The sequence below is a fragment of the Jaculus jaculus genome, chromosome 1, assembly GCF_020740685.1.
Source record: "Jaculus jaculus isolate mJacJac1 chromosome 1, mJacJac1.mat.Y.cur, whole genome shotgun sequence".
Classification (NCBI taxonomy): domain Eukaryota; kingdom Metazoa; phylum Chordata; class Mammalia; order Rodentia; family Dipodidae; genus Jaculus; species Jaculus jaculus.
This window is the reverse complement of record NC_059102.1, coordinates 33,225,226-33,252,576: the sequence shown is the minus strand read 5'-3', so window position 1 is coordinate 33,252,576 and position 27,351 is coordinate 33,225,226. Positions and strand designations below refer to the sequence as shown.

General features: G+C 43.6%; 1 protein-coding gene and 1 non-coding gene across 3 annotated transcripts in view; one reads left to right on the top strand and one right to left on the bottom strand.

Moving 5' to 3' along the window:
* Oga (O-GlcNAcase) overlaps window positions 1–24,482 on the bottom strand; it is a 62,131-nt gene extending 37,649 nt beyond the window's left edge. The window contains exons 1-6 of one of the 2 annotated variants that reach the window (XM_045146582.1): window positions 24,464–24,482; window positions 23,704–23,976; window positions 19,679–19,730; window positions 15,902–15,999; window positions 5,682–5,812; window positions 4,072–4,243 (exon numbers count right to left, since the gene is read on the bottom strand). In XM_045146582.1, the coding sequence (XP_045002517.1) occupies window positions 4,072–4,243; window positions 5,682–5,812; window positions 15,902–15,999; window positions 19,679–19,730; window positions 23,704–23,902 (652 nt within the window). In that variant the 5' untranslated portion in view covers window positions 23,903–23,976; window positions 24,464–24,482. Of the gene's footprint in view, window positions 1–4,071; window positions 4,244–5,681; window positions 5,813–15,901; window positions 16,000–19,678; window positions 19,731–23,703; window positions 23,977–24,130; window positions 24,341–24,463 lie in introns of those variants that run through there. The other variant, XM_045146575.1, reaches the window with a different exon arrangement.
* A 2,530-nt stretch (window positions 24,483–27,012) lies between these two features.
* Window positions 27,013–27,117, top strand: LOC123457946. The gene has a single exon (XR_006635294.1). It is a non-coding gene; the product is annotated as a small nucleolar RNA U13 (small nucleolar RNA).
* Window positions 27,118–27,351: the final 234 nt, after the last annotated feature.

The window sequence follows — 27,351 nt, the reverse complement described above, 5'->3', positions numbered from 1 at the left end:
CTTGGGCTATAAGGTCACTGAGTTATCAAGCTGGAGCTGAGTTGAAAACCTCCTAATAGAAAACTGGAAAAAACTGTGAATGATGATAAACAACAGTGGACATTGGAAACCTTAAGTTTAGCCAGCTTGGCCAAATGTGCCAACAGGTGCAATAGTGGCATGACTGTTATGGGGGAAACCAACTACTCTCTAATTGGACTGAAGGCCTGCTACATAGGAAGGAATACATGCCTGATAACTGAAAACCTAGTTAAAAGCCTATGGTGGGGGAAATCACAAGCCCTAGGGGAGTAATGCCTGCTGTTGCCTGGCTAAATGCACACATTATACCCACAAAACTGCCTTATAAGCACTTTTCTTTTTTAAAGAAAAGCTTTCTATTGTATTTAAGAGAGAGGGAGGGAGAATGGGCACACCAGGACAGCTTCAGCTGCTGCAAATGAACTCCACATGCAAGTGCCACCAGGTGCATCTGGTTTATGTGGGTCCTAGGGACTCAAACCTGGGACCTTTGGCTTCACAGGCAAGCACCTTAACTGCTAAGCTATCTCTCTAGCCCAAGCACTTTTATTAGCATTCATACCCATATAGTAATACTACCCTCACTTTTGGTTACAGAAACTTCTCTTTTTAGATGGCAGTGACCACTGGAATGACTCAAAAAGCACTGCAGTGCTGAGAAGTGACCGAAGAGTCACTGAAACATTTCTATCACACATTCTAAAGCTCAGGGTCCATTGTGGAAGAGGTGGTGAAAGGAATGTAAGAGCCAAAGTAAGGGTAGGCCTGCTTATAATACAATCTTCCAGACACAAAAGGGCCTGGACATCCATGACCTCATAGTCCCTGACACTACCTATAAAAGATGCTCATAATAGGAGGAAATGATGGCATTAAAATAAATAAGAGAGCCGAGCGTGGTGGTGCATGCCTTTAATCCCAGCACTTGGGAGGCAGACATAGGAGGACTGCCATGAGGTCAAGGCCACCCTGAAACTACACTGTTAATTTCAGGTCAGCCTGGGCCAGAGTGAGACCCTACCTTGAAAACAGGAAAAAAAAAAAAAAAAGTAATGAAAGAAAAATAAATAAATAAAATAGAGCAGGGTGTGGTGGCACATCCCAGCACTTGGGAGGCTGAGGTAGGAGGATTGCTGTTAGTTGGAGGCCAGCCTGAGACTACGTAGTGAATTCAAGGTCAGCTGGGGCTACAGTGAGACCCTACTTTGTAAAACCAAAAATAAAAATAAACAATAAAAAAAAAGCCGGGAATAGTGGCGCACTCCTTTAATCCCAGCACTTGGGAGGCAGAGGTAGGAGGATTACCTTGAGTTCGAGGTTAACATGAGAATACATAATGAACTCCAGGTCAGCCTGGGCTAGAGGGAGACCCTACCTCAAAAAATAAATAAATAAAAGATACTAATTGAGAAAGGGAGGAAATAGGGAGAGCAGATTTGTGAAGAGGAAAGTGGGGGAGGAGAGGGAATTATTATGGTTTATTGTCTCTAAATATGGAAGTTGTCACTGGGCATGGTGGTGCACGCTTTTTTTAGTTCCAGCACTTGGGAGGCAGAGGTAGGAGGATGGCCTAGAGTTTGAGACCACCCTGAGAATACATAGTGAATTCCAGGTCAGCCTGAGCTGGCATGAGACCCTACCTCAGAAAATAAACAAAAAAAGTCTCTAAGGCAAAATATAACATCTGGTACAATGATGGCATGTCTATTTTAGGGAAACCAATTAATTTGAATTTGAGGTCCATTCCACTGGACGGAATTCCTGCCCGGTACTGAAAATAAAATAAAAAACTATGTATGGCCCAAGGAGAGAAGTTACTCTGTTGTTTAACTAAATGATTATAATATACCCACCATATTGCCCCCTAAATATTTATACTTAAGGCCATATAATTAATGCTACTCTCACGTTTGGTTAGAAAACTTTCTCTTGGGCTGGAGAAATAGCTTAACAGTTAAGGCGCTTGCCTGCAAAGTCAAAGGACCCAGAAAAGCCGGGCGTGGTGGCGCACGCCTTTAATCCCAGCACTCTTTAATCCCAGCACTTGGGAGGCAGAGGTAGGAGGATCACCGTGAGTTCAAGGCCACCCTGAGACTCCATAGTGAATTACAGGTCAGCCTGAGCTAGAGTGAGACCCTACCTCGAAAAACCAAACCAAACCAAAACAAAACAAAACAAAAAAGGACCCAGGTTCAATTCCCCAGGACCCACGTAAGTCAGATGTACAAGACGGCACATAGTTCTGGAGTTCATTTGCAGTGGCTGAAGGTGCTGACATGCCCATTCACTCTCTCCCCCTCTCTCTGATAAATAAAAGTTAAAAAAGAAAAGAAAAGAAAAGAAAAAAGAAAAAGAAAAGAAAACCTTCTATTTACAGGTGGTGGTGACTAAGTGACAACAAGTGAGAGTTGCATGTTCAGCACTAAGTGAGATGGCTCTATCCTAGCCTCCAAGGCTCAGGGACCACTGCAGAAGAGGTAGCACAAAGAATCTAAGAGCCAGGGCTATAGAGATGGCTCAGCAGTTAAGGTGCTTGCCTGCAAAGCCCAACAACCCATGTTCAGTTCCAACAGTACCAACATAAAGCCAGATGCAGAAAGTGGCACATGCATCCGGAGTTCATTTACAATGGCTAGAGGCCCTGATACACCCATGTGTGCGCACTCTCTCTGCTTACAAATAAATAAAAAGAATTGCCCAATACAGTGGCACACACCTTTAATCCCAGCACTCAGGAGGCAAAGATAGGATGACTGAGACTACATAGTGAATTCCAGGTCAACATAAACTAAAGTGAGACCCTACCTGGAAAAAACAAACAAAAAAGTAAGAGCTAAAGGATGGGGATGTGTGCACTGGAATGCTACCTTCTAAACATTAGATGGCTATTGCACTCATGACCTTATAGTGACTGATGCTATCTCACAAAACCTGCATAATATGAGGGGTCATTCACACACATTTCAAAACAGAAAATTGAGTATTTGGAAAAGAAGTGGTTTAGTGGAGATATGGGAAGGGGCATAAAAGAGGGCAATGGGAGGAGATTATGATCAGATAAATTGTGTATAAAAATTAAGATTATCAATAAAACTTAATAGAAAAAAAAAATGAAAGTAATGGTGCACACATATAGTCCCAGCACTCCAGAGGCAGGTGTAGGGGGATCACTATGAGTTTGAGGCCAGCCTGAGACTACATAATGAGTTACATGATAGCCTGGGCTAAAGCAAGATCCTACTACAAAAAAAAGTAAAACAAAATAAAAATGGTTAAAATGATTTTTAAAAGAAAAAAAAAACAAACTAGTCAGATGTGGTGGTGCACGCCTTTAATCCTAGCCTTCCAGAGGCAGAGGTAGGATTGCAATGAGTAATGAGTTCAAGGCCACCTTGAGACTGCATAGTGAATTCCAGGTCACCCAGTACTTGAGCAAGACTCTACCTCAAAAAAAAAAAAAAAGAAAGAAATTTCAATGAAGAAAATTAGAAGTGAAGGAAAGAAGGGAAAGATTTTACTTGCCAGACTAACTACTAGAAATAAAGAGCACTAATAGGAGTGGGAGGAATGAAGAGGACATACCTGCTGGGTAGAAAAAGGGAAATTAAACGTGACAAGTTAAAAGCACTGTAAATTTATTTTCTGGGTTTTTTTTTTGTTGTTGTTGTTGGTGGTGGTGGTTTTGCAAAGTAGGGTCTTATTCTAGCCCAGGCTGAACTGGAATTCAATACGTAGTCTCCAGGTGGACTGAACTCATGGCAGTCCTCCTACCTCTGCATCCCAAGTGCTGAAATTAAAGGTGTTTTCTGGCTTTCATTTTGATAGTACTATTTCTCCTTTAATCCTGATAATGTAATGCTTATATATTTCCAATACTAAAAAATACATAAGAACATAAGGACAGACATGCCTTTCCCAGCACTCGGGAGACTGAGGTAGAAGACCATTATGAGTTCTAGACCAGCCTGAACTACAGAATGAGTTCCAGGTCAGTCTAACCTACAGTGAGAGAAAAGAAAAGTAAATAAATAAAGTTATTATATACAATACCGGTAGGACAGAACAGGAAAGTTTCTGGCTCTCCTAGGTACTGATAAATTTCATTTGTGATGGAGACCTGTGCATGAGCAAAAGAACTGAAAACTTCTTTGTCTGCCGCACACATGTTATGGTCAATATCATCAAAAAGTAAGGCAAATGACCTGCACCCAAACTGAGATACCTGGGGGAGGGGGACAAAAAAAGAAATTAATGATTATCAGCTCATCTTAAGAGTAAACAATAAAAGATTAAGTCAGTATGTACTAATGGCTATACTCAAAGTTACATGTCTTCCATGGAATAGTCAAAACCTAGCTAGCTATTCCTCAAGGAAGTATAAAAATACACTCCCACAATGCTTCTACAGCCTATCCTAGAAGACACAAGAGATTCATGAAAATACAAATTGCACTGGAAAGATGGCTCAGTAGAAAAAGTGCATGCTGTCCAGTGCGAATGCCTAAATTCAGATCCCCAGACCCCATGTAAAGTCAAATGCTGTAGCAAGGGAATCTAAACCCAACACACCCACCACAAGAAGGGAGTTAAGAGTCTGGAGAATGTTCTGGATGCTTACAGGCCAGCATGGGATAGAATGAGACCCTGACTCACAACAAAACAAAAAGCTACTTATCATATTTGGTTCTGTAATTTCTCACTGATGCATGCCAAGTTACTAGGATCAGTGTGCCTTTGGGAGCAATAGTAGGGTCTGAGTTTTTCATGTTCATTATTTAATCACTTATTTGCTGAGCGTGTATGGGTTGTATGTTTGTGTGTTTATGTGCAGATGAGTACATGCCACCATGTGTATGTGATGCTCCAAGGACAGTGTCAGGATCTGGGGTTTGTTTTGGAAGCACAGTTTCACTCTGTAACCAATCCTCCTGGCGCAGTTAGAGGCATAAGCCACCATGGACAGCTGTCGGCACTACTTCTAAGCAGTGGGAGCTATCTTGGGCTCAGTTTGATTTTGGTTTTCTGATCCTGGGATATTTATTTATGTATTTTTGGTTTTTTGAGATAGGGCTTCATTCTCTGACCTGGAATTCACTATGTAGTCTCAGGGTGGCCTTGAACTCATGGTTATCCTCCTACCTCTGCTTCCCAAGTGCTGGGATTAACGGTGTGCCCCACCACACCAGTTGATCCTGGGATTTTTGTTGTTGTTGTTTATGGTTCTTTACTTTATTTTCTTTTTGGCTTTTTGAGGTAGGGTTTCACTCTACCCCAGGCTGACCTGGAATTCACTACAGAGTCTCAGAGTGGCCTCAAAATCCCGGAGATACTCCAACTTCTGCCTCCCAAGAGCTGGGATTAAAGGCGTATGCCACTACGCCCAGCAGATCCTAGGATTTTTAAACCCAGCATGCTCAACAAAGCTCCAGCATTAAGCCATGCCCTCTACCTACTGGGCATTATTTAAAGGTAGCTCTTATGCAAATTGAAATCTGAGAAACACTGGTACTTTAATAAAGTTCTTTAGACTAATAAATATTCCTCCACCCAGAAGTATTAAAAGTAATTTCTACAGTATGGTTTTGATTCCCCTTAAATATCATAAAGCAACTGGACAAACTTTTTATTTCAAGTGCTCAGTCAGTAAAAATAAAAATTACCTGGTCCAGTTTGCGTTTCAATGTAGATACTTCCTTGGGGTTAGAAAACGTAATATCCAGTCCAGGAGAAATAGCATAGATGAACTCTATCTCATATTCCCGTGCAGCAGAGATGAGAGTCATAAGTTGCTCTGAAAAACAAAGGCCATGTTTTTAGAAAGCAGCACACAAAACTTAACGGAACTTTTGCTTTCTAACTGAAGAGATAATTCCTCCAAATTGCAAAACAGGCACACAACTTTAATCCCAGCACTCTGGAGGGAGAGGTAGGAGGATCATCACCATGAATTCCAGACCACCCTGAGACTTGACTTCCAGGTCAGCCTGAGCTACAGTGAGATCCTACTTGCAAAGTCAAAAACTTAAAATTTAAACTTTAAAAACATTATCAGCCAGAAAGAATAAAAACTTACGTTCAAGAGCTGAACATGGTGGTATACACATGCCCTGAATTCGAGGCCAGCCTGGGGCTACAAAGATCCTACCCTCAAAAAAGAAATGGAATTAGAAATAAGGCAAGACACACACATAAAAGGGATACAAATTGGAAAGGAAGAGATCAAGTTGTTATTATCTGCAGATGACATGATTCTATATATAAAGGACCCTAGAGACTCTACCTGCAAACTGTTAGACCTGATAAACACCTACAGCCATGTAGCTGGATACAAAATAAATACACAGAAATCAGTAGCCTTCCTATATGCTAACTACAAACACACAGAGGATGAAATCAGGGAATCTCTCCCATTCACAATTGCATCAAAGAAAATAAAGTACCTTGGAATAAACTTAACCAAGGAAGTAAAGGATCTCTATAATAAAAACTTTAAAACACTCAAGCGAGAAATTGCACAAGACACTAGGAGATAGAAAAACATCCCTTGTGTTCCTGGATCGGAAGAATCAATATTGTAAAAATGGCAATCTTACCTAAAGCAATCTACACATTTAATGGAATCCCCATCAAAATTCGAATGGCATTCTTCACGGAAATAGAAAAAAAAAATCCAAAAAATCATTAAGAATCACAAAAAACCTCGAATATCTAAAATAATACTGAGCAACAAAAATAAGGCTGGTGGTATCACCATACCTGATTTTAACCTATACTACAGAGCCATAGTAACAAAAACAGCATGGTACTGGCACAAAAGCAGACACGGAGATCAGTGAAACAGAATAGAGGACCCAGATGTAAGCCCAGGTAGCTATAGCCACCTGATATTCAATAAAAATGCCAAAAATACTCATTGGAGAAGAGACAGCCTCTTCAGCAAATGGTGTTTTGAAAACTGGATATATATCTGCAGAAGGATGAAAATAGATTCTTCTCTCTCTCCATGCACAAGAATTAAGTCCAAATGGATTAAAGACCTTAACATCAGACCTGAAACTCTGAAACTGCTAAAGGAAAAAGTAGGGGAAACCCTTCAACATATTGGTCTTGGCAAAGACTTTCTGAACATAACCCGAATTGCTCAGGCAATAAAACCACAGATTAATCACTGGGACCTCATGAAATTACAAAGATTTTGCACTGTAAAGGACACAGTGAAAAAGGCAAAGAGGCAACCTACAGAATGGGAAAAAATCTTCGCCAGCTATATATCTGATAGAGGATTAATATCTAGGATATACAAAGAACTCAAAAAGTTAAATAATAAGGAATCAAACAAGCCAATCAAAAAATGGGCTATGGAGCTAAATAGAGCATTCTCAAAGGAACAAATACAAATGGCATATAAGCATCTAAAAAATGTTCTATGTCACTAGTCATCAGGGAAATGCAGATTAAAATTACATTGAGATTCCATCTCACTCCTGTCAGATTGGCCACCATCATGAAAACAAATGATCATAAATGTTGGTGGGGATGTGGAAAAACAGGAACCCTTCTACACAGCTGGTGGGAATGCAATCTGGTCCAGCCATTGTGGAAAACAGTGTGGAGGTTTCTAAAACAGCTAAAGATTGATCTACCATATGACCCAGCTATAGCACTCCTAGGCATATATCCAAAGGACTCATCTCATTTCCTTAGAAGTACATGCTCAACCATGTTTATTGCTGCTCAATTTAAAATAGCTGGGAAATGGAACCAGCCTAGATGTCCCTCAACTGATGAGTGGATAATGAAGATGTGGCACATTTATACAATGGAGTTCTGCTCAGCGGTAAAGAAAAATGAAGTTGTGAAATTTGCAGAAAAATGGATGGACCTGGAAAAGGATTATACTAAGTGAGGTAACCCAGGCCCAGAAAGCCAAGCGCCACATGTTCTCTCTCATATGTGGATCCTAGCTACAGATGATTGGGCTTCTGCGAGAGAAGGAAAATACTTGGTAGCAGAGGCCAGTAAGTTAAAAAGGAGACATAAAGGGAAGAGAAAGGAAGGGAGGAGGATACTTAATAGGTTGATATTGTATATATGTAACTACAATGATTGTAATGGGGAGGTAATATGATGGAGAATGGAATTTCGAAGGGGAAAGTGTGGGGGTGGGGAGGGAGGGAATTACCATGGGACATTTTTTTATAATCATGGAAAATGTTAATAAAAATTTAAAAAAAATTAAAAAAAGAAATATGAAGTTATAAAATTTACAGGAAAATGGATGGATCTGGAAAGGATTATACTAAGTGAGGTAACCCAGGCCCAGAAAGGCAAGTGCCACATGTTCTCTCTCATATGTAGAACCTAGCTACACATGATTGGACTTTTGTGTGAGTAGGAAGAAACTCAGTAGCAAAGGCCAGTAAACAAAAAAGAAATATAAAGGGAAGACAAAGGAAGGGAGGGGGTTACTTAATAGGATGGTATTATATATGTAAGTAGAAGAATAGATTAATGGGGGTGAAAAGGCCTAAGTGAGGTCAGAGGACGAGACTGAGTAAAGGAAAGGTGGAAGGAGGTCTAATCAAAAACTAAGAAGCTATAAATAAATATGGAATCCTACTTTTTTGGACAATGGAACACTCAGGAGCCATAGATTGTTGCTAGAAAATTTTCAGTGCCAGGGATGGGATACCTTCCAGTGAATTGTTGGCCAGGGAGGTCCCTGATGCCCCCAAAACATTATAGGCCATTGCTGAGGCCCTTACTTTCCCACCAGAAATAGATGGTAACCCTATTGCTGAAGACTCCACATACTTGGGCTCCAAGGCCACTGAGAAATCCTGCTGGAACAGAGCTGATAACCTCCTCCATATAGACCAGCTGACAGAAAGCTGGAAGAAGCCATTCTGCATGCAGTTTAATGGGAGAAAGAGAAATCACCAGTAAAGATACTCAACAGTGGACACTGCAAGCCTTTTATTTGGCCAAACAGGCCAAATGAGCCAACAGGTACAACAGTGGCACGTCTGTCATGGTGGAAATCAAATGCCCTCTAATTGGACTGGAGGCCTGCTCCACGGGAGGGAATACATCCCTTATACTGAAAACTTAAAACAGAGGTAGTCATGTGTAATGTCTGCTGCTGTGTGGCTAAATGTATATATTATGCTTATCAAACTGCCCAGTAAGCATTCTCTTAATGTTCATACCCTTATATTAATGCTACTCTCACTTTTGGTAGAGAATCTTCTCTTTTCAGATGGCAGTGACCTTGGGATGACTCAGAAGGTATCATGGTGCTGGAAAGAAGTGACCACAATGCTCAGTACTGCAATATCTCTATCACATCTTCCAAGGCTCAGGGTCTAATGCGGAAGAGGTGGCAGAAAGAAGCCAATATTTAGCTGTCTTAGGAACCTCCACACTGATTTCCACAATGGCTGGGCCGGATTGCATTCCCACCAACAAAAGAGGTGGCCAAAGGAAGGGTAGGACTCCTTACAACGTGTCCCCCAGACACAAAATGGCCTGAATATCCATGACCTCACAGTGCCTGACACTACCTATACAAGACCATCATAAAAGAAGGAAAAGATCATGACATCCCAAAAAGAGACTGATTGAGATGGGAAGGGGATAGGATGGAGAATGGAGTTTCAAGGGGGGAAAAGTGGGGAGAAGGAGGATATTACCATGGGATATATTTTTTAAATTTTTTTGGTTTATTTTTATTTATTTATTTGAAAGTGGCCGAGAAAAAAGGAGGCGGATAGAGAGAATGGACGTGCCAGGGCCTCCAGCCACTGCAAACAAACTCCAGATGCATGTGGCCCCTGGTGCATCTGGCTAACGTGGGTCCTGGGGAATCAAGCCTCAAACCAGGGTCCTTAGGCTTCACAGGCAAGTCTGAGCCGCTACGCCATCTCTACAGCCTGGGAAATTTTTTATAATCATAGAAGTTGTTAATAAAAATTTGAAAAAAAAATAATTCAACAGAAAAAACAATGACATAAATCTAAAGTTATAAGCCATAGAGAAAAACAACAAGTTTTACAAGTTAATATTGATGGCACACATGCCTTTAATCCCAGCACTCAAGAGTCAAAGGCAGGAGGATCACTCTGAATTCAAGACCAGCCTGAGACTATATAGACACTACATAGCCGAAGCTAGAGGGAAACCCTACCTCAAAATTAACCCCCCCCCCCGAAAAACACAAATAAAAAAAGCCGGTCGTGGTGGTGCATGCTTTTAAGACCAGCTCTCAGGAAGCAGAGGTAAGAGGGTCACTGTAAGTCTGAGGCCACCCTACATAGTGAATTATAGGTTAGAGCAGGACCCTACCTGGAAAAAAGCTGGGTGTGGTGGCACACACCTTTAATCCCAGCACTTGGGAGGCAGAAGTAAGATAAATGCCATGAGTTAAGGCCACCCGAGGTTGCATACTGAATTCTAGGTCAGCCTGGGCTAGAGGGAGACCACCACATAGAAAGAAAGAAGGAAGAAAAGGAAGAAAAGGAAGAGAAGGAAGAGGAGGAAGGGAGGAAGGGAGGAAGGGAGGAAAGGAGGGAGGAAGAAAAAAAAAAAAAAGGAAGGAGAAGCTGCAGAGATGACTCAGCATGTTAAGGCACTTGCCTCCAAAGCCTAACCCACCCAGGTTTGATTTACCCAGTACCCACATAAATCCAGATACAAAATGATGCATGCATCTGGAGTTTGTTTGCAGCAGCTCAGGCAAGCTCATTCTCTGTATCTCCTTAGAAACAAATAGAATATTGTTTTTAGCCAGATGTGGTGGCATATACCTTTAACCCCAGCATTCGAGAGGCAGAGGTAGGAGGACTACCTTGAGTTGAGGCCACCCTGTGACTACACAGTTAATTCCAGGTCAGCCTCAGTTAGAGTGAAACCTCTATCTCAAAATACGGAAAATAAAATAAAGAGACCGAGACAGGATTTCAACAAGTTTGAGGCCAGCCTGGGGTTTAATTCCCCAGCTACCCACAGAAAGGCAGACAGGCATTCATTTACAGTGGCAAGACTCTTTGCTGTGGCATTCTCTCTCCTTTCCTCACTCCCTCTTCAAGACCCCTCCCATGTCTGTCTCTTTCTCTCTCTCACACATACAGTGGGGAAGGGATGCTGAGCACATAGCTCACTATGTGGTTCTTGCCTCACATGTGCAAGTTCTTTGGTTTGCTCCCCAGCACCACAGAAGACAGGGCTCACAGGGCAAGAGGGATGGCTTAGCAGTCAAGGTGCTCATCTGCAAAACCGAAGGATCCAGGTTCAATTCCCAGGACCCATGTAAGCCAGGTGCACAAGGTGGAGCATGTGTCTATGGAGTTTGTTTGCAGTGGCTGCAGGCTCTGGCCTGCCCATTCCCTCTATCTGCCTCTTTCTCTCTCAAATAAATTAAAAAAAAAAAAAAAAAAAAGAGCTCACAAATGTGCATAGGAGGACCAGAAGTTCAAGATTAGGAAAGGAATGGTGGTGCTCGCCTTTAATCCTAGCACTTAAGAGGCTAAGGTAGGAAGATCACAAATTCTAAATCGTCTTGGGCTACACTGAGTTGCAGATCAGTACGAGCTAGATTAAGATCCTGCCTTCAAAATAAAAAATACTCATTATCATGCTCAGTGGGTAAAAGTGCTTGTTGGGTGACTGAGAGGCCCTGTGGTTGAATCCTCAGCACCCATCTAAATGCTGTGCATGTTGGGATACACCTGCAATCTCAGCACTGGAGAGGCAGGGAGATAAGGAATTGGTTGGGCTCACTGACTAGCTTAGTCAAGCCAAACTGGTGAGCTCTAGGTTCAGAGATAGGACCTGTCTCCAAAAATAAGGTGGAGCCAGGCGTGGTGGCACATGTCTAACTCCAGCACTTGGGAAGAAGAGGTAGGAGGATCACTGTGAGTTAAGAGGCCAGCCTGAGATTACATAGAGTGAATTCCAGGTCACCTGAGCTATAGTGAGACCCTACCTTGAAAAACAAAGTTCAAGATCACCACGGGCTACACACTGAGTCTGGAGTCAGACTTCTCTAGCTATCTTTGAATGACAAAATTCCTAAACTACAGAAATCTACATAACTACATTCATTTATTCACTCATTCAGAGATCCTCATAGTAGCTTAGGCTGGCCTCAAACTTGTAATGCCCCTTTCTGAGCCTCCTGGATGCTAGGATTACAGCCACTCATGCCTGTGTACTTTGAAACAAAGAAAATGGGTCTGGAATGCTGCACACAGTTCAATGGGAAAGGGGGATATCTTCACTGGTGATTTCTAACAATGGATACTGCAAGCCTTATATTTGGCCAGCTAGGACAAATGAGCCAACTACTAACAACAGTGGCACATCTGTTATGGGGGAAACCAACCGCCCTCTAATTTGACTGGAGGCCCACTCCATGGGAGGAAATATATCCTTCATACTGAAAACCCACAACAGGGGTAGTCATGAGTCCTGGGAGTGTAACATCTGCTGCTATCTGGCTAAATGTATATGCTATGCTCATCAAACTGCCCAGTAAGCACTTCTCTTAACATTCGTACCCATATATTAATGCTACTCTCACTTCTGGCTAGAGAACCTTCTCTTTTCAGATGGCAGTGACGTTGGGATGACTCAGGAGGCACCATGGTGCTGAGAAGTGACAGAGGAGGGCTCAGCACTGAAATATCTCAATCACACCTTCCAAGGCTCAGGGTCTATTATGGAAGAAGTGGCAGAAAGAATGTAAGAGCCAAAGGAAGGGTAGGACTCCTTACAACATGCTCCTCCAGACATAAAAAGACCTGGATAGCCATGACCTCACAGTGGTTGACACTACCTACCCAAGACCATCATAACAGGAAGAAAAGATGATGGCATCAAAATAAGAGACTGACTGAGAGGGGGAGGGGATATGATGGAGTGGAGTTTCAAAGAGGAAAGTAGGGAGGGATTACCATGAGATATTGTTTATAATTATGGAAGTTGTCAATAAAAAAAATTTAAATAAAAAAGAAAATAGGAGGAAGGGAGGAGGATACTTAATAGGTTGATATTGTATGTATGTAAGTACAATGATTGTAATGGGGAGGTAATATGATGGAGAATGGAATTTCAAAGGGGAAAGTGTGGGAGTGGGGAGGGAGGGAATTACCATGGGACTTTTTTTATAATCATGGAAAATGTTAATAAAAATTTAAAAATTAAAAAAAAAGAAAATAGGGCTTGAGAGATGACTTAACAGTTAAGGTGCTTGCCTGCAATGCAGAACAACTCAGGTTCAATTCCACAGGACCCACATAAGCCGGATTCACAAGGTGGCACATGCATCTGGAGTTCGTGTGCAGTGGCTAGAGGACCTACTGCATCCATTCTCTCTCCCTTTCTCTCTCTCTCTCAAGCAACTAAAACTACACAAAAATAAATAAATAGAGAAAGAGAGAAACTGCTTTTGTAAGAAACAGGGTTAAACTGGGTATGACGGAATATACCTTTAATCATAGAACTCAGGAGGCTAAGGTAGGAGGACTGCCATGAGTTCCATCCAGGCCAGCCTGGACTAGAGTAATACCCTACCACAAAAAGAGAAAGATCATATTCTTAAATGAACTTAAGCTTAAGCACTACTATATATTACAGGATATATCTTTGAATAAAATTCAGCAGTATCTGGATAGTCAGTTGACATTTCTATTATTGATTACATAAAATTTCATTACCAACACCATTGGAAAGTAATTAAGTTAAAGGCACACTTAAATTATATATAGTGATATTAGATAACAGCTAAGTTTTAACTGCTTCTTTATAATTTAAGAAAACCTACTCTCTTCAGTGCTTTGGCTGGGCTCCATAACCATGTATCTTGTTAGCTACATTTGTATACTATTTAATTCTAAATATGAAACATTTCCTCATTCACTAAATGTCTGAAGGTAAGTACCATATGTCTGATTGGCAAGGAAGTTCTGCGATATGTTGCTTATCTGTAAACTGTAAGTACTAACTAACCAATGAACACAGCAAGATCAGTCTATTATGACTCTATTTCACAGGAGGGTGAGGTTATTTTAACAGTGGTCAGGATGAGCCATACTAAAGCTTAAAGAAGAAGGAACAATCAGTAATAATCATGTTATTACTGGATTTTTAAAATTTTATTTTATTTCATATTATATATTTTTTATTTTCATTTATTTATTTCCAAGGAGAGAGAGAGAGAGAATGGGCATGCCAGGACTTCTAGCTGTTACAAATGAAATCCAGATGTATACAATGCTTTGAGCATCTATCTGGCTTTATATGGGTACTGGGGAATCAAACACGGGTTAAGACTTTGCTGGGAAGCAATTTAACTGCTGAGCCATCTCTCCAGCCCTTATTTTCTGTTTCAATTTCAAAGTCAGGGTCTCACTCTAGCCCAGGCTAACCTGAAACTCATTCTGTAGACCCAGGAGATTTTCCAACCTTTCCCTCCCCAGTGCTGGGGGTTAAAGGCAAGTGCTGGGGTTAAAGGCTGTGCCACCATGCTGGGCTGTATTTTTGTTTTGTTTCATTTTGTTTGGTTTGGTTTGGCTTTTCAAGGTAGAGTCTCCTTCTAGCCCAAGCTCACCTGGAATTCACTCTGTAGTCTCAGGGTTCCCTCAAATTCATGGCAATCCTACCTCTGCCTCCTGAGTGCTGGGACTAATGGTGTGTGCCATCATGCCATGCCGTTTTATTTTAAATGACATGAAATATTTATCTTTGGGCTGGAGAGATGGCTTAGCAGTTAAGGCGTTTGCTTACGAAGTCTAAGGACCCAGGCTTGATTTCCCACTACCTGTGTAAAGCCAGATGTATGTGAACCCATGTATGTGGACTTCGTTTGCAGTGGATAGAGGCCTTGACACTATGTGCCTCATTCTAATGCTATCTCAAATAAATAATAAATTAAATTAAACTTTAAATTATTATTTATCTTGCCTACTGACAGTTTAATAATGTGAATTCAACTCAAGGCTGGCATGGTGAATCACCCCTCTATTAATCCCAGCACTTGAGAGGCTGAGATAGGATAATTACTATACGGTTCAATGGAAAGAGAAAGGAAAGGAAAAGAGAGAGAGAGAAAGAAGGGAAGAAAGGAAAGACAGCCTGTCCACCTGCCCAGCATGCTGGTGGTGCACACCTGCACACCTTTATTCTGAGAGGGAGGGGGATCGCTGAGTTCACCAGCCAGCCTAGGACTACAAAGTGAATTCCAGGTCAGCCTGGGCTAGAGACCCTACCTGGAAAACAAAACAGAACAAAACACAACAAAAATTCTAGTATAACTACTTTAAAAATACAGATTTTGGCCATGGTGGCACATGCCTTTAATCCCAGCACTCATGAGGTACAGGTAGGAGAATCGCCATGAGTTCAAGACCACCCTGAGATTACATAGTGAATTCCAGGTCAGCCTGGACTAGCATGAAACCCTACCTTAAAACAACAACAAAACCCCACAGATTTTGGGGAGCTAAAGAGATGGCTTAGTGGTAAGGCACTTGCCTGTGAAGCCTAAGAACCCAAATTCGATTCCCCAGTACCAACATAAGCTAGATGCACAAGGTGACGTAAGCATCTGGAGTTTATCTGCAGTGGCTAGAGGCCCTGGAATACCCAATGGCTCTCTAAAATGAATAAATTTAAATTTAAAAAAAGTACAGATTTTTTATATATACTTTGAATTTTTTGTTTATGTTTTTGTTTTTCAAGGTAGGGTCTCACACTCTAGCTCAGGCTGACCTCAAATTCACTATGTAGTCTCCTAATTCTGCCTTCCAAGAGCTGGGATTAAAGGTGTGCCCCAACATACCCGGCCATATTTTGAATTTATAGATTTTTAAATAAGGATTACCTGCTTCTTCCACTGAATACATCTCTCGCCAAAACATCCTGTGTTTGTAGTCATCTTTTGGAGCATACAAGTAGGTATTTAATTCCCATTTCTGAAGCCTTAAGAGGAATGAAAATTACATGTTTAAATATGCAACACTGGGCTGGAGAGATGGCTTAATGGTTAATGCACGGGCTGGCAAAGCAAAGGACCCAGGTTTAATTCCCCAGGACCCAGCCAAATACACAAGGTGGCACATGCATCTGGAGTTCTTTGTAGTGGCTGGAGGCCCTGGTGCACCGAGCCCATTCTCTCTCCCTCCCTTGCTCAAATAAATAAATGAAAATTTAAAAATAAATACACAACATTAATATGCTATAAGGCTCAATTTTTTTCATTTTTGGTGCTTTTCTAACTCATACAAAAGGAGTAACACTCTAGGACAACAGCTTTTAAGCCTCAATTATACAATTATAACAGGATCTTAAAATAATAAATATAAGCCAGGCATGGTGGCGGACGCCTTTAATCCCAGCACTCAGGAGGCAGAGGTAGGAGGATTGCCATGAGTTCAAGGCAACCCTGAGATGACAGAGTTAATTCCAGGTCAGCCTGGACCAGAGTGAGACTCTACCTCGAAAAACCAAAATAAATAAATAAAATATAAGGGGGCTAGAGATGGCACATTAGTTAAGGCGCTTGCCTACAAAGACTACCAACCTGGGTCCAATTCCCCAGTACACACGTAAAGCCAAATGCACAAAGTGACGCATGCATCTGGAGTTCCTTTGCAGTGGCTAGAGGTCATGGCATACTCATTCTCTCTTTCTGCTTGCAAACAAACTTTAAAAAAAAAATTTAAAAACACTTAGGCTGCAGAGATTGCTTAGTGGTTAAGGCACTTGCCTGCAAAGCCAAAGGACCCAAGAAAAATTCTATAGGACCCATGTAAGCCAGATGTACAAGGTGACACATACATCTGTGTTCATTTGCAGTGACTGAAGGACCAGGTGCGCCCAATTTCTATTTACCCCCCCCCTCTCAGATTAATAAATAAAAGTCATGGGGCTAGGCAGATGGCTTAGCGGTTAAGGCACTTGCCTACAAAACCAGAGTACCTCAATTAGATTCCCCAGTACCCACGTAAGCCAGATGCACAAGGTGGCACATGCATTTGGAGTTGCAGTGGCTAGAAGCCCTGGTGTGCCCATTCTCTCTCCCTCTCCCTCTCCCTCCCTCCCTCCCCCCCCCTCTCTCTCTCTCACACGCGCGCGCAAGCACACACACACACACACACACACACACTCTGCCTCTTTCCCTCTCTCAAATCTCTCAAATAAATATTTTTTTTTAAAAAAGTAAGTCACATAGCTTTAATCCCAGCACTTGAAAGACACAGGGAGGAGAATCACTCTGAGTTCATGGCCTCCTAGTCTACAGAATGAGTTCAGGTCAGCTGGGGCTAGTGTGAGAGCCTACCTCAAAAAAAAAAAAAAAAAAAAAAAAAACAGGGGCTGGAGAGATGGCTCAGCAGTTAAGTGCTTGCCTGTGAAGCCTAAGGACCCTGGTTCAAAGTTCGATTCCCCAGGACCCACATTAGCCAGATGCACAAGGGGGTGCATGTGTCTGGAATTCATTTGCAGTGGCTAGAGGACCTGGTGCTCCCATTCTCTCTCTCTCCCCCCCTCTTTCTCTCTGTTGCTCTCAAATAAATAAAATAAACAAAAAAATTTTAAAAATCCATAAAGAAATATTTTAATGTATGCCAATGTATTAACATCTTGAATTTTAAAAAAATCGTAACTCTGGCCAGATCTGGTAGTTAACATCTTTAATCCCAGCAATCAGGAGGCTAAAGTAGGAAGACAGTCGAGAGTTCAAAGCCAGCCTGAATCTACAAAGTGAATTCCAGGGCTGTCTGGGCTAGAATAAGATTCAAGTTCCAAAAAACACCTCACGCCACCCTGAGACAACAGTGTGAATTCCAGATCAGCCTGGGCTAGAGTGAGACCCTACCTTGAAAAACCGGAAAAAAAAAAAAAGTAAGCAGACAAACAGATTACTAGGGATAGAAAGGCCTAAGTGAGGTCAGAAGAGACTGAGTAAAGGAAAGGTAGAGGGAGGGGGCTAATCAAAATCTAAGAGGTAATGAATAAGCCATATGGAAACCTACTTTTTTGGACAGTGGTTCACCCAGAAGCCATATATTCTTAGTAGAAAAATTTCAGGCCCAGGGACGGGATACCATTCAGTGAGTTGTTGGCCAGGGAGGTCCCTGATGTCCCCAATACATTACAAGCCATTGCCAAGACTCTTGATTACCCACCAGGAATAAATGGTAAACCCTACTGCTGAAGACTCCACATACTTAGGCTGCAAGGCCACTGAGAAATCCTGCTGGAGCTGAGCCTCAAACCCCTCCATGTAGACCAGCTGACAGAAAGCTGGGAAAAGCCACACTGCATCCAGTTGAATCGAAGAAAGAGAAATCACCAGTGGAGATACTCACCAGTGGACACTGCAAGCCTCAAATTTGGCCAGCCAGGCCAAATGAGCCAACAGGTGCAATACTAGCACATCTATTATGGGGGAAACCAACTACTCTCTAACTGGACTGGAGGCCCGCTCCATTGGAAGGAATACATCCCTGATACAGAAAACTTACAACAGTGGTAGTGATGAGCCCTAGGGGTATAATGTATACTGGTGTCTGGCTATACATATATATATACTATGCTCACCAAACTGCCCAGTAGGCACTTCTCTTAATGTTCATACCCATATGTTAATGCTATTCTCACTTTTCGTTACAGAAGCTTCTTTTTTTCAGATGACAGTAATCTTGGGATGGCTCCAAAGGTGTCGGGGTGCTGAGAAATAACAGAGGAGTGCTCAGCACTGAAACATCTCTATCACACCTTCTAAGGCTAAGGGTCCATTTTGGAAGAGGATATAGAAAGAATGTTGGGGCCAGGCATGGTGGTGCATGCCTTTAATCCCAGCACTCAGGAAAGCAGGGGCAAGAGGATTGCCATGAGTTCAATGCCACCCTGAGACTACATAGTGACTTCTAGGTCAGCCTGGGCTAGAGTGAGACACTACCTCAAAAAAAAAAAAGAATGTTGGAGCCAACATTCTTGGTATGTAGGACTCCTTACAATGCACTCTTCCAAACACAAAATGGCCTGGATATCCATGACCTCATAGTGCCTGGCACTACCTACACAAGATCCTCAGGAAAAGATGACAACATCAAAATAAAAGTCTCACTGACAGGGGGAGGGGATATGGAGAGTGGAGTTGTGAAGAGGAAAGTGAGAGGGGTAGAGATTTACAATAGTTGATTATAATTACAGAAGTTGTCAATAAAAATTTATGTGTGTGTATTTTTTTTTCAGAGTGAGAAAGAGAATGTGTGTATGTATATGTGTATGCCAGGGCCTCCTACCATCACAAACTCCAAATGCATGCACCACATTGTACATGTGGCTTTAAGTGGAATTGAACCAGGCTGACAGACATTATAAACAGGTGCCTTTAACAACTGAACAATCTCCCCACCCTCTATTGTATTTCTGCAAAAGTGTTTAAGATTCTTCTTAGCTGGGCATGCTGGCTCACACAGTTCTCAGGAGGCAGGCAGATCCAGTTGCTCTGAATGCAAAGCCAGTATGGTATACATAGTGAGCTCAGGATAGTCTGAGCTACAGTGAGACCCTAACAAAAGGAAGGAGGGAGGGAAGGAGGAAGAGAGGGAAAGAAAAATTCTCCTCTCTGCTTCATATGATAATACTTTACCTTCTAAAGAGTTCCTTTCTCTGTTCCATAACCCATGGTCTTCCATAAAAACCTGTATTTAAAGAAAGAATAAAATTATTTTCAAATTTGAAAATGGGGCAAGCTCTGCTCAGAAATGTAGACCCTAGCCGGGCATGGTGGTGCACACCTTTAATACCAGCACTTGGGAAGCAGAGGTAGGAGGATCACCATGAGTTTGAGGCCACCCTGAGACTACAGAGTGAATTCCAGGTCAGCCTGGGCTAGAGTGAGACCCTACATCAAAAAACTAACAAAAAGAAATGTTGACCCTGGGCTAGGAGATGGCTTAGTGTTAAGGTGCTTGCCTACAAAGCCAAAAGACCCAGGTTCAATTCCCCAGGACCCACATAAAAGCCAGATGCACAAAGTGGCACATGTCTTGAGTTCATTTTCAGTGACTAGAAGCCCTGACGTGCCCATTTTCTCTCTCTCAAACAAATTAAAAAATAAGAGAATGCCAGGTGTGGTGGCACAAACTTTTAATCCCAACACTTGGGAGGCAGAAGTAGGAGGATTGCCATGAGTTTGAGGTCACCTCTGAGACTACACAGTGAATTCCAGGTCTTCCAGGTCAGCCTAAGCTACAGCAAGAACCTAGCGCGCGTGCACGCACATGCGCGCACACACACACACACACACACACACACACACCAAAAAAAAAAAAGTAGACTCTATATAAAAGAAAAGAAAAAATGTGTAGAACACACTGAAATCTAAAGAACCTTTAGTTCAACACTGTTAATCACTGGGTGAGAATATCAGACATCTTTATCCTTATTATTTATGTAAATTTTATGTCCAGCCATATTTAATACTTGTATTACAGCTTGGGGGGGTTAAAATATTTTTAAATTTGAAAGAATGGGTATACAAGAGCCTCTTGCCACTCCAAATGAACTGTAGACAAAAGTCACTTTGTGCGTCTGGCCCTAAGTGGGTACTGGAAAACAGAACCCAGGATAGCATGCTTTGCAAAGAAGTACCTTTAACCACTGAATCGTATCTCCCCAGTCCTTGCTTTATTTTTGTGTCGGAGTGGGGACTGGGTTTGGGGTTTTTTTTTGGTTTGGATTTTCAAGGTAGAGTCTCACTCTAGCTCAGGCTGACCTGGAATTCACTGTGTAGTCTCAGGGTGGCCTTGAACTCATGGTGATCGTCCTACCTCCACCTCCCAAGTTTGGGATTAAAGGCGTGTGCCACCATACCCAGAATTCTTTTATTTTTTTATTTACTTGAGAGAGAAAATGGGCACAGCTGGGCTTCTAGCCGCTGCAAACAGCTGCATCCCGGCTTGTTTTTTAATATTCTTTTTTGAGAGAAAAAGAGGCCTGAAAAAAAATAGGCACACCAGGACCTCTAGCCATGCAAACAAACTCCTGATGCATGCACCATCTTTTACATCTGATTTACGTGGGTACTGGGGGATCAAACCTGAGTCCTTAAGCTTCGCAGGCAAGCCCCTAAACTGCTAAACCATCTCTCTAGCCAACCCCTCCCTTTTTTTTGAGGTAGGGTCTCACTCTAGCCCAAGCTGACCTGGAATTCACCCTGTAGTCCCAGTCTGGCCTGGAACTACAGCAATCCTTCTACTACTTCAGACTCCCAAGTGCTGGGACTGAAGGCAAGTGCCACCACATCGCACTGCTTGTTTTTGCTTGTCTCTATGTCGCCTTGGCTTGCCTTGAACACGCTATATAATCCAGGTTAGCTTCAAACTTGTAGTGATTCTTCCGCCTCTACCCCAAGTGCCAGGATTTTTAAGTATATGCCACCTTCCCTACATGTGAGTTATTAAATAAAACCATGGGCTGGAGAGAGGGCTTAGCAGTAAAGGCACTTTCTGACAAAGCCAAAGGACTCAGGCTTGATACCCATGTAAAGTCAGATGCACAAGGTGGATCGTATCTAGAGTTAGTGTGCAGTGGCTAGGAGGGCCTGGTGTGCCCATTCTCTCCATCTGCCTCTCGGTCTCTTCCTCTCATAAACAAACAAACAAACAAAATACCAATTAAAAAAAGAAAAAAGCCACCTGGGTGTGGTGGCAAGACAGTACTTAGGAGTACTGAGGAGGGAGGATTGCTTTAAGCTCCAGGCAAGACTGGGCTAGAGTTGAGTAGAACTTGCCTAAAAACAAAACAAAACAAAAAAGCCAGACATGGTGGCACATGCCTTTAATACCAACAGATGCAGAGGTAGGAGGATCACTGTGAGTTCCAAGCCACTCCAAAACTATATAGTGAATTCCAGGTCAGCCTGGGCTAGAGTGAGATGCTACCTCTAAAAACCAAAAAAAAAGGGCTGGAGAAATGGCTCAGCAAAGCCAAAGGACCCAGGTTCAGTTCCTCAGGACCCAGGTAAGTCAGATGCACAAGGGGACACACACATCTGGAGTTCATTTGCAGTGGATGAAGGCCCTGGCATGCCCATTCTCTCTCTGTCCCCCCCGCCATTTCTCTCTCTCTCAAATAAACAAATACAAATAAAAAATATTTTAAAAATATTATGAGCTGGGTGTGGTGGTGCACACCTTTAAACTTTTAAACTGGGGGACATAGCTAGAAGATCACTGTGAGTTCCAGGTCAGCCTAGGCAAGAGTGAGACCCTACCTGGAAAAATAGCACAACAAAAAAATACTGGACTGAATATCCAAAGTTATCTGGCACTCTCCAGCACATTAAGACCACCACCCCACACTCTCTAGCTAACTGGACTTTTCCCACATTTGTCTTTTTTTGTTGTTTTTCTGAGGTTATCTTCACAGATCTTACTCTAATCATCAGCAAGACAAGGGCAACCTTTCAGAAGCACCATGAGGATGGTCTATATAAGCAAACACGAAAAGCATCCTGGAGCTGGAGAGAGAGCTTGGGGTTAAGGCTCTTGCCTCTGAAGCCTAACCTGACTTCAATTTCCCAGTACCCAATGAGCCAAATACACAAAATGGCTCACGAGTCAGGAGGCTCCAGCACACCCATACTCACTGTATCTCTGAATGCAAATAAATAAATTTTTGTTTTGCTTTTTGAGGTAAGGTCTCACTCTAGGCCAGGCTGACCTGGAATTAACTAAGTAGTCTCAGGGTGGCCTGGAACTCCTCCTACCTCTGCCTCCCCTAGTGCTGGGATTAAAGGTGTGCGCCACCACATCCGGCTTTGTTTTGCTCTCCAGTAACACAGTAAGACAACTAGGAAACCCTGGGTTTGCCAAAATACTTGAGAAAATTCAAATATATATTTGTCCTGTATTTGTGAGAAACTGTAATACAATCTTCACTCACTATTAAAATGCCCACTACTCTTTTCAACTATAAATGGGAAAGCAGGAAAAATTTAAGACGCATTTGTCATTACTAAAGTCGAATCCCATGTTACAGATGCTTGGGAGATGGCACATGTGTCTGGCATTCCTTTGCAGCAGCAAGAGACCTTGGTACGTGCGCGCGCGCGCGCGCGCAAATAGATTATCAGACTCAAATTTTCATTCCTCTTGGGCAAGAATCAGTAATAGCTCGGCAGCTAGGAATGGGGGCAATGTTCTAGGCTTCAAATGAGTCAGAGAACTTGCTGGCCAGCAAAAAAAAAAAAAAAAAAATTCCTAAGCAGGGAGGAATTTATAACACTCGGAGCTGACGGTGCGCCTTTTCAGGCTGGGAGGAAATGTACTTCTGTATGTTTCTTTTTTCTTGTTTGCCCCCAAGGGTGGGGACAGGAGCACAATACACATTTTCTCAACAGCAGGCAACCCTGCGGAGTTAAGATCGCAAGTTACAAGGAAGTCTAACTCATAACCCCAGGCTTCTGGCCACAAGACCTAGGCGGGTGGGGTCAGGCTCCTAATCAACCAGAGAGGGAACTGGACACCGCGAAAGGACGAGGGCCAAGGAACTGCGCCCACCGCCTGGACTCCAGCCTCGACTGAGCAGCTTTCTGGAACTCCCAGAACCACCCCCACTCCTCCTCCTGACGACAGACATGCCAGTACTGGGGGAGGGGAGGCTGCTCACCTTCCACCACGCCGCACAGGAACCTCCGAGTCCCTCCAGCCGCCCCGGCCACGGAGGCTCCTCCGACTCCGCTCGGGTTATCTTCTCCAGGGGCTGTAGCGGTCGGGGGCTCCAACGATGTCCCCGAGACGGCGGCGGGATTGGAACTGAGCTCGCTCTCCCGCTCCTCTAGCGCTGCCTGGCTCTCCTTCTGCACCATCCTCCTGCCGCCGGCCGCCGCCACCTCTGCGGGTCCTCTTCGGCTTCCGTCCGCCGGGCCGCAGGCCCAGAGCCCTGGAAAGGGACTCGGCTCCAAGCGCGCGCCTCTCTCTCCGGCTCCTTCCCCTCCCCCTCGGCCCTTCCCCCTTCCTCTTCGCAGGGGCCCGAATGCCCGGATGAGAAGGGCGGCGGCAGCGGCTAGAGCCCTTTGTCAGGCTGTCTGTCTCACCTAGGACTTGGGGGGGTCCCGAACAGACAGCAAAGCTGCCCTCACGGAGGTTGACGGCCAAAGCTCCTTTTCTTTTCCCGTCGCCTCCAGTGGCCCTCCAAATGCGTCTCCGTTCTGCCGCTATTTCCGCCCAAGCCCCTAAGCCTCCTCCGCCTCTGCCGCTGCCGCTACCGCCCGCTTCCTGTTTATCCGCACTGCGCCTGCGCCACAGACCGGCTCAGACCGGTCCTCAGCCCATTTCCCCCTCCTCCTTTGGGACCGGCCCAGGATGCTCCACTTGATAGGAGGAAGCAGAACAGAGCAAAAGGGAGGTAGGAGGGTGACGGGACGTACCATTCGTTGGCCACCCTCCAGGATGAGCCGGGCACTCTGGGACGGACCATTACCCCATCCGGAGAAGGGGAGCCTGGGAGGAGGCCGCAGCCCGGTAGGGCAGTCGGGAGGAGGGGGGCAGGGGCAAAAGAGGTGTTTACTCTGTCAAGGCGCAGGCGCAGAAACGAAGTCTCGGTTTCTTAAAGAGACAGTAAGGACTGACTGACCTACTTTGGAGATTCTTGCAATAGTTTGGTTCATTACGTCTGCCTGACGCTGGCACGTTTCTGTAACGGCTCCATTCCGAGGGGCTTAGCTCACCCCTCTGTCTTGAGTCATTTTTCCCTGTCCTCCTTCGGAGCTAGCCCCATTTCATTCCTTCTGTCTGCAGATCATTCTGCAAACGCCTATTGAGCTTGCCCCCTCCAGAGCCCTGGGACCATTGTGACCTCACAGTACGGGAGACAGCACGTACACACACCATTCGTGGGTGGTATGTCCGAGTGCTTCCGGAGGTCAGAGGAGAGGATCCTCTAGGGAGAGGCTTCGTCGTGGCTTCAGTGTTTGAGCTGGATCGTAAAAGGATGAGAAACTCGCCAAACGCACGCCAGGCAAGCGGAAATAGTGTCCAAAGGCAGAGAAAGCGGGCTTGGTAGGGGATGGGGAGTGTTCCGTTTGTGTGCAAGGAGAATGAGATCCCTTGAGCCTCAGCATAAACATCGTTGCCTGGGAAAACCTTCCCTGAGCCTAAGGTGGACTTGGCTCCTCTTGTTTAGAGCTCCCCGTAGACACTGGAAGAGCCCTTTAGTCAGGGGATATGGCTCAGCAGTTAAATGCACTGCTCCAGTTCAGCTGTCTGTAGCCATGGAAAGCCAGAAGCACAAAGTGGCGCATGTGTTTGTTTGCAGCTGTAAGAGGCCCTGGCACGCCGATCGCCCCCCACATAAATAAATAAAAATAAACAACGTACTGACCATTGGTTAAGAGATCTGTCTCAATTTAAGAATAAACCTCTCATTCTCAATATTAACTTAGTACTGTTTATTTTATACTTTTTCTGTTTATTTTATACTTCAATGTAACTTTTTTTTTTTTTTTTTTTGATGCAGGGTCTCACCTTAGCCTAGGCTGACCTGGTACTCACTCTGTAGTCCCAAGCTAGCCTTGAACTCACACTCACGGCGACCTCCGGCTCCTGAGTGCTGAGATTAGAGTGTGCCACCTTGGCCTGACTGGAGTTTCTTTTAGTTTCTAATGAAAGTTCCTTTGCATAAACAGCACAATTTTGCCTCCAACATAGCTCTGTACTGGCTGCTGCAAAGATATTTATGTCTTTGTAAAAAATGGAATAATGGGGGTTGGAGAGATGGCTCAGGGGTTAAGGTACTTGTCTGCAAAGCCTAATGATCCAGGTTTGATTCCCCAGTACTCACGTAAAACCAGAAGCACAAAGTGGCACAGGTGTCTAGAGTTCATTTGCAGTGGGCTGGAGTCCCTAACGACCCCATTCTGTCTTTCTTCTCTCTGTCCTCCCTCCCTCCCTCCCTCTCTCTGCTTGCAAATCATTAATAAAAAATGGGATAATGGATACACTGCTGATTGAAAATGATGCAATTACCTATCTGAAGCATACTGAAGATTTTTCTTCCCAAAAACTGGTGCAGTAACTGGGCATAGTGGCGCATGCCTTTAATCCAGTGCACTGGGTAGGCAGAGGTAGGAAGATTACCAAGAGCTCAAGGCCACCCACTTAGTAAATTCCAGGTCAGCCTGGGCGTTAGTAAAACCCTACCTCGAAAAATTAAAAAAAAAAAAAAAAAAAAACTGGTGCAGTCATTATGGGATTAAATGGAATGACCCTGAGAAGGTCATTAGGAGACAAATTGCACAATATAATAAAGATCCCTGCACATTCTTTTTAAAAATATCTTTATTTTTTTGAGAGAGAGAGAGAAGAGGAGGCAGACAAAGAGAATGGGCACGCCAAGGGCCTCTAGCCACTGCAAACCAACTCCAGATGCATACGCCCCATGTGCATCTGGCTTAAGTGGGTCCTGGTGAATTGAACCAGGGTCCTTAGGCTTCTCAGGCAAACACGTTAACAGCTAAGCCATTTCCCCATCTCATCCCTGCACATTCTTTCTTTGGTATGCACTTGACTGGGAAGTCAGTGGTAGGGCCTTCCATCCCTCCATACTTTTTTCTGGAGCCCCATTAAGTGCTGACTGGGCTTCACAGTCCAAAGGAAGTATCTCAGACCTCCTTGCATACATTGAAAAGGCCAAGGGAAAGGTTTGGAGACCAAGGGGCAAAAATTTATTCTACAGGGTAAGGATGTAGTTCAGTGGTATAGTAAATCTTAGGTTCAGTTCCCAGCACCACAGAAACAAACAAAACAAAAAGTGCTAATTTCCCAGGCCAGACATGGTGGCATATGCCTTTAATCCCAGCACTTAGAGAGACTGTAGTAGGAAGATCACAATAGGTTCAAGCCCAACCTGGACTACAGAGTGAGTTCCTGGCTAGCCTGGGCTAGAGTGAGACCTGCTTTAAAAAAAGAAAAAAACATGATCCTTTTATTGGTTCATAAGCGTGATGATTGGGTGTTCACGCTCTTGCGTGACGTGTGCCTCCCACTAAACCTTGTTATGCTCTGGCACATAACCCGTCTGACGTGAAAAAAAAAAAAACACAGGGCTGGAGGGATGGCTTAGCAGTTAAGGCATTTGCTTGCAAAGCCAAAAGACCCAGGTTTCATTTCCCAGGACCCACGTTAGCCAGATGCACAAGGGGCACATGAGTCTGGAGTTCGTTTGCAGTGGCCAGAGGCCCTGGCACACCCATTCTCTCTCCCTCTTTCTCTGTCAAATAAATAAATAAATATTTTAAAAATTAAAAAAAAAAAACCC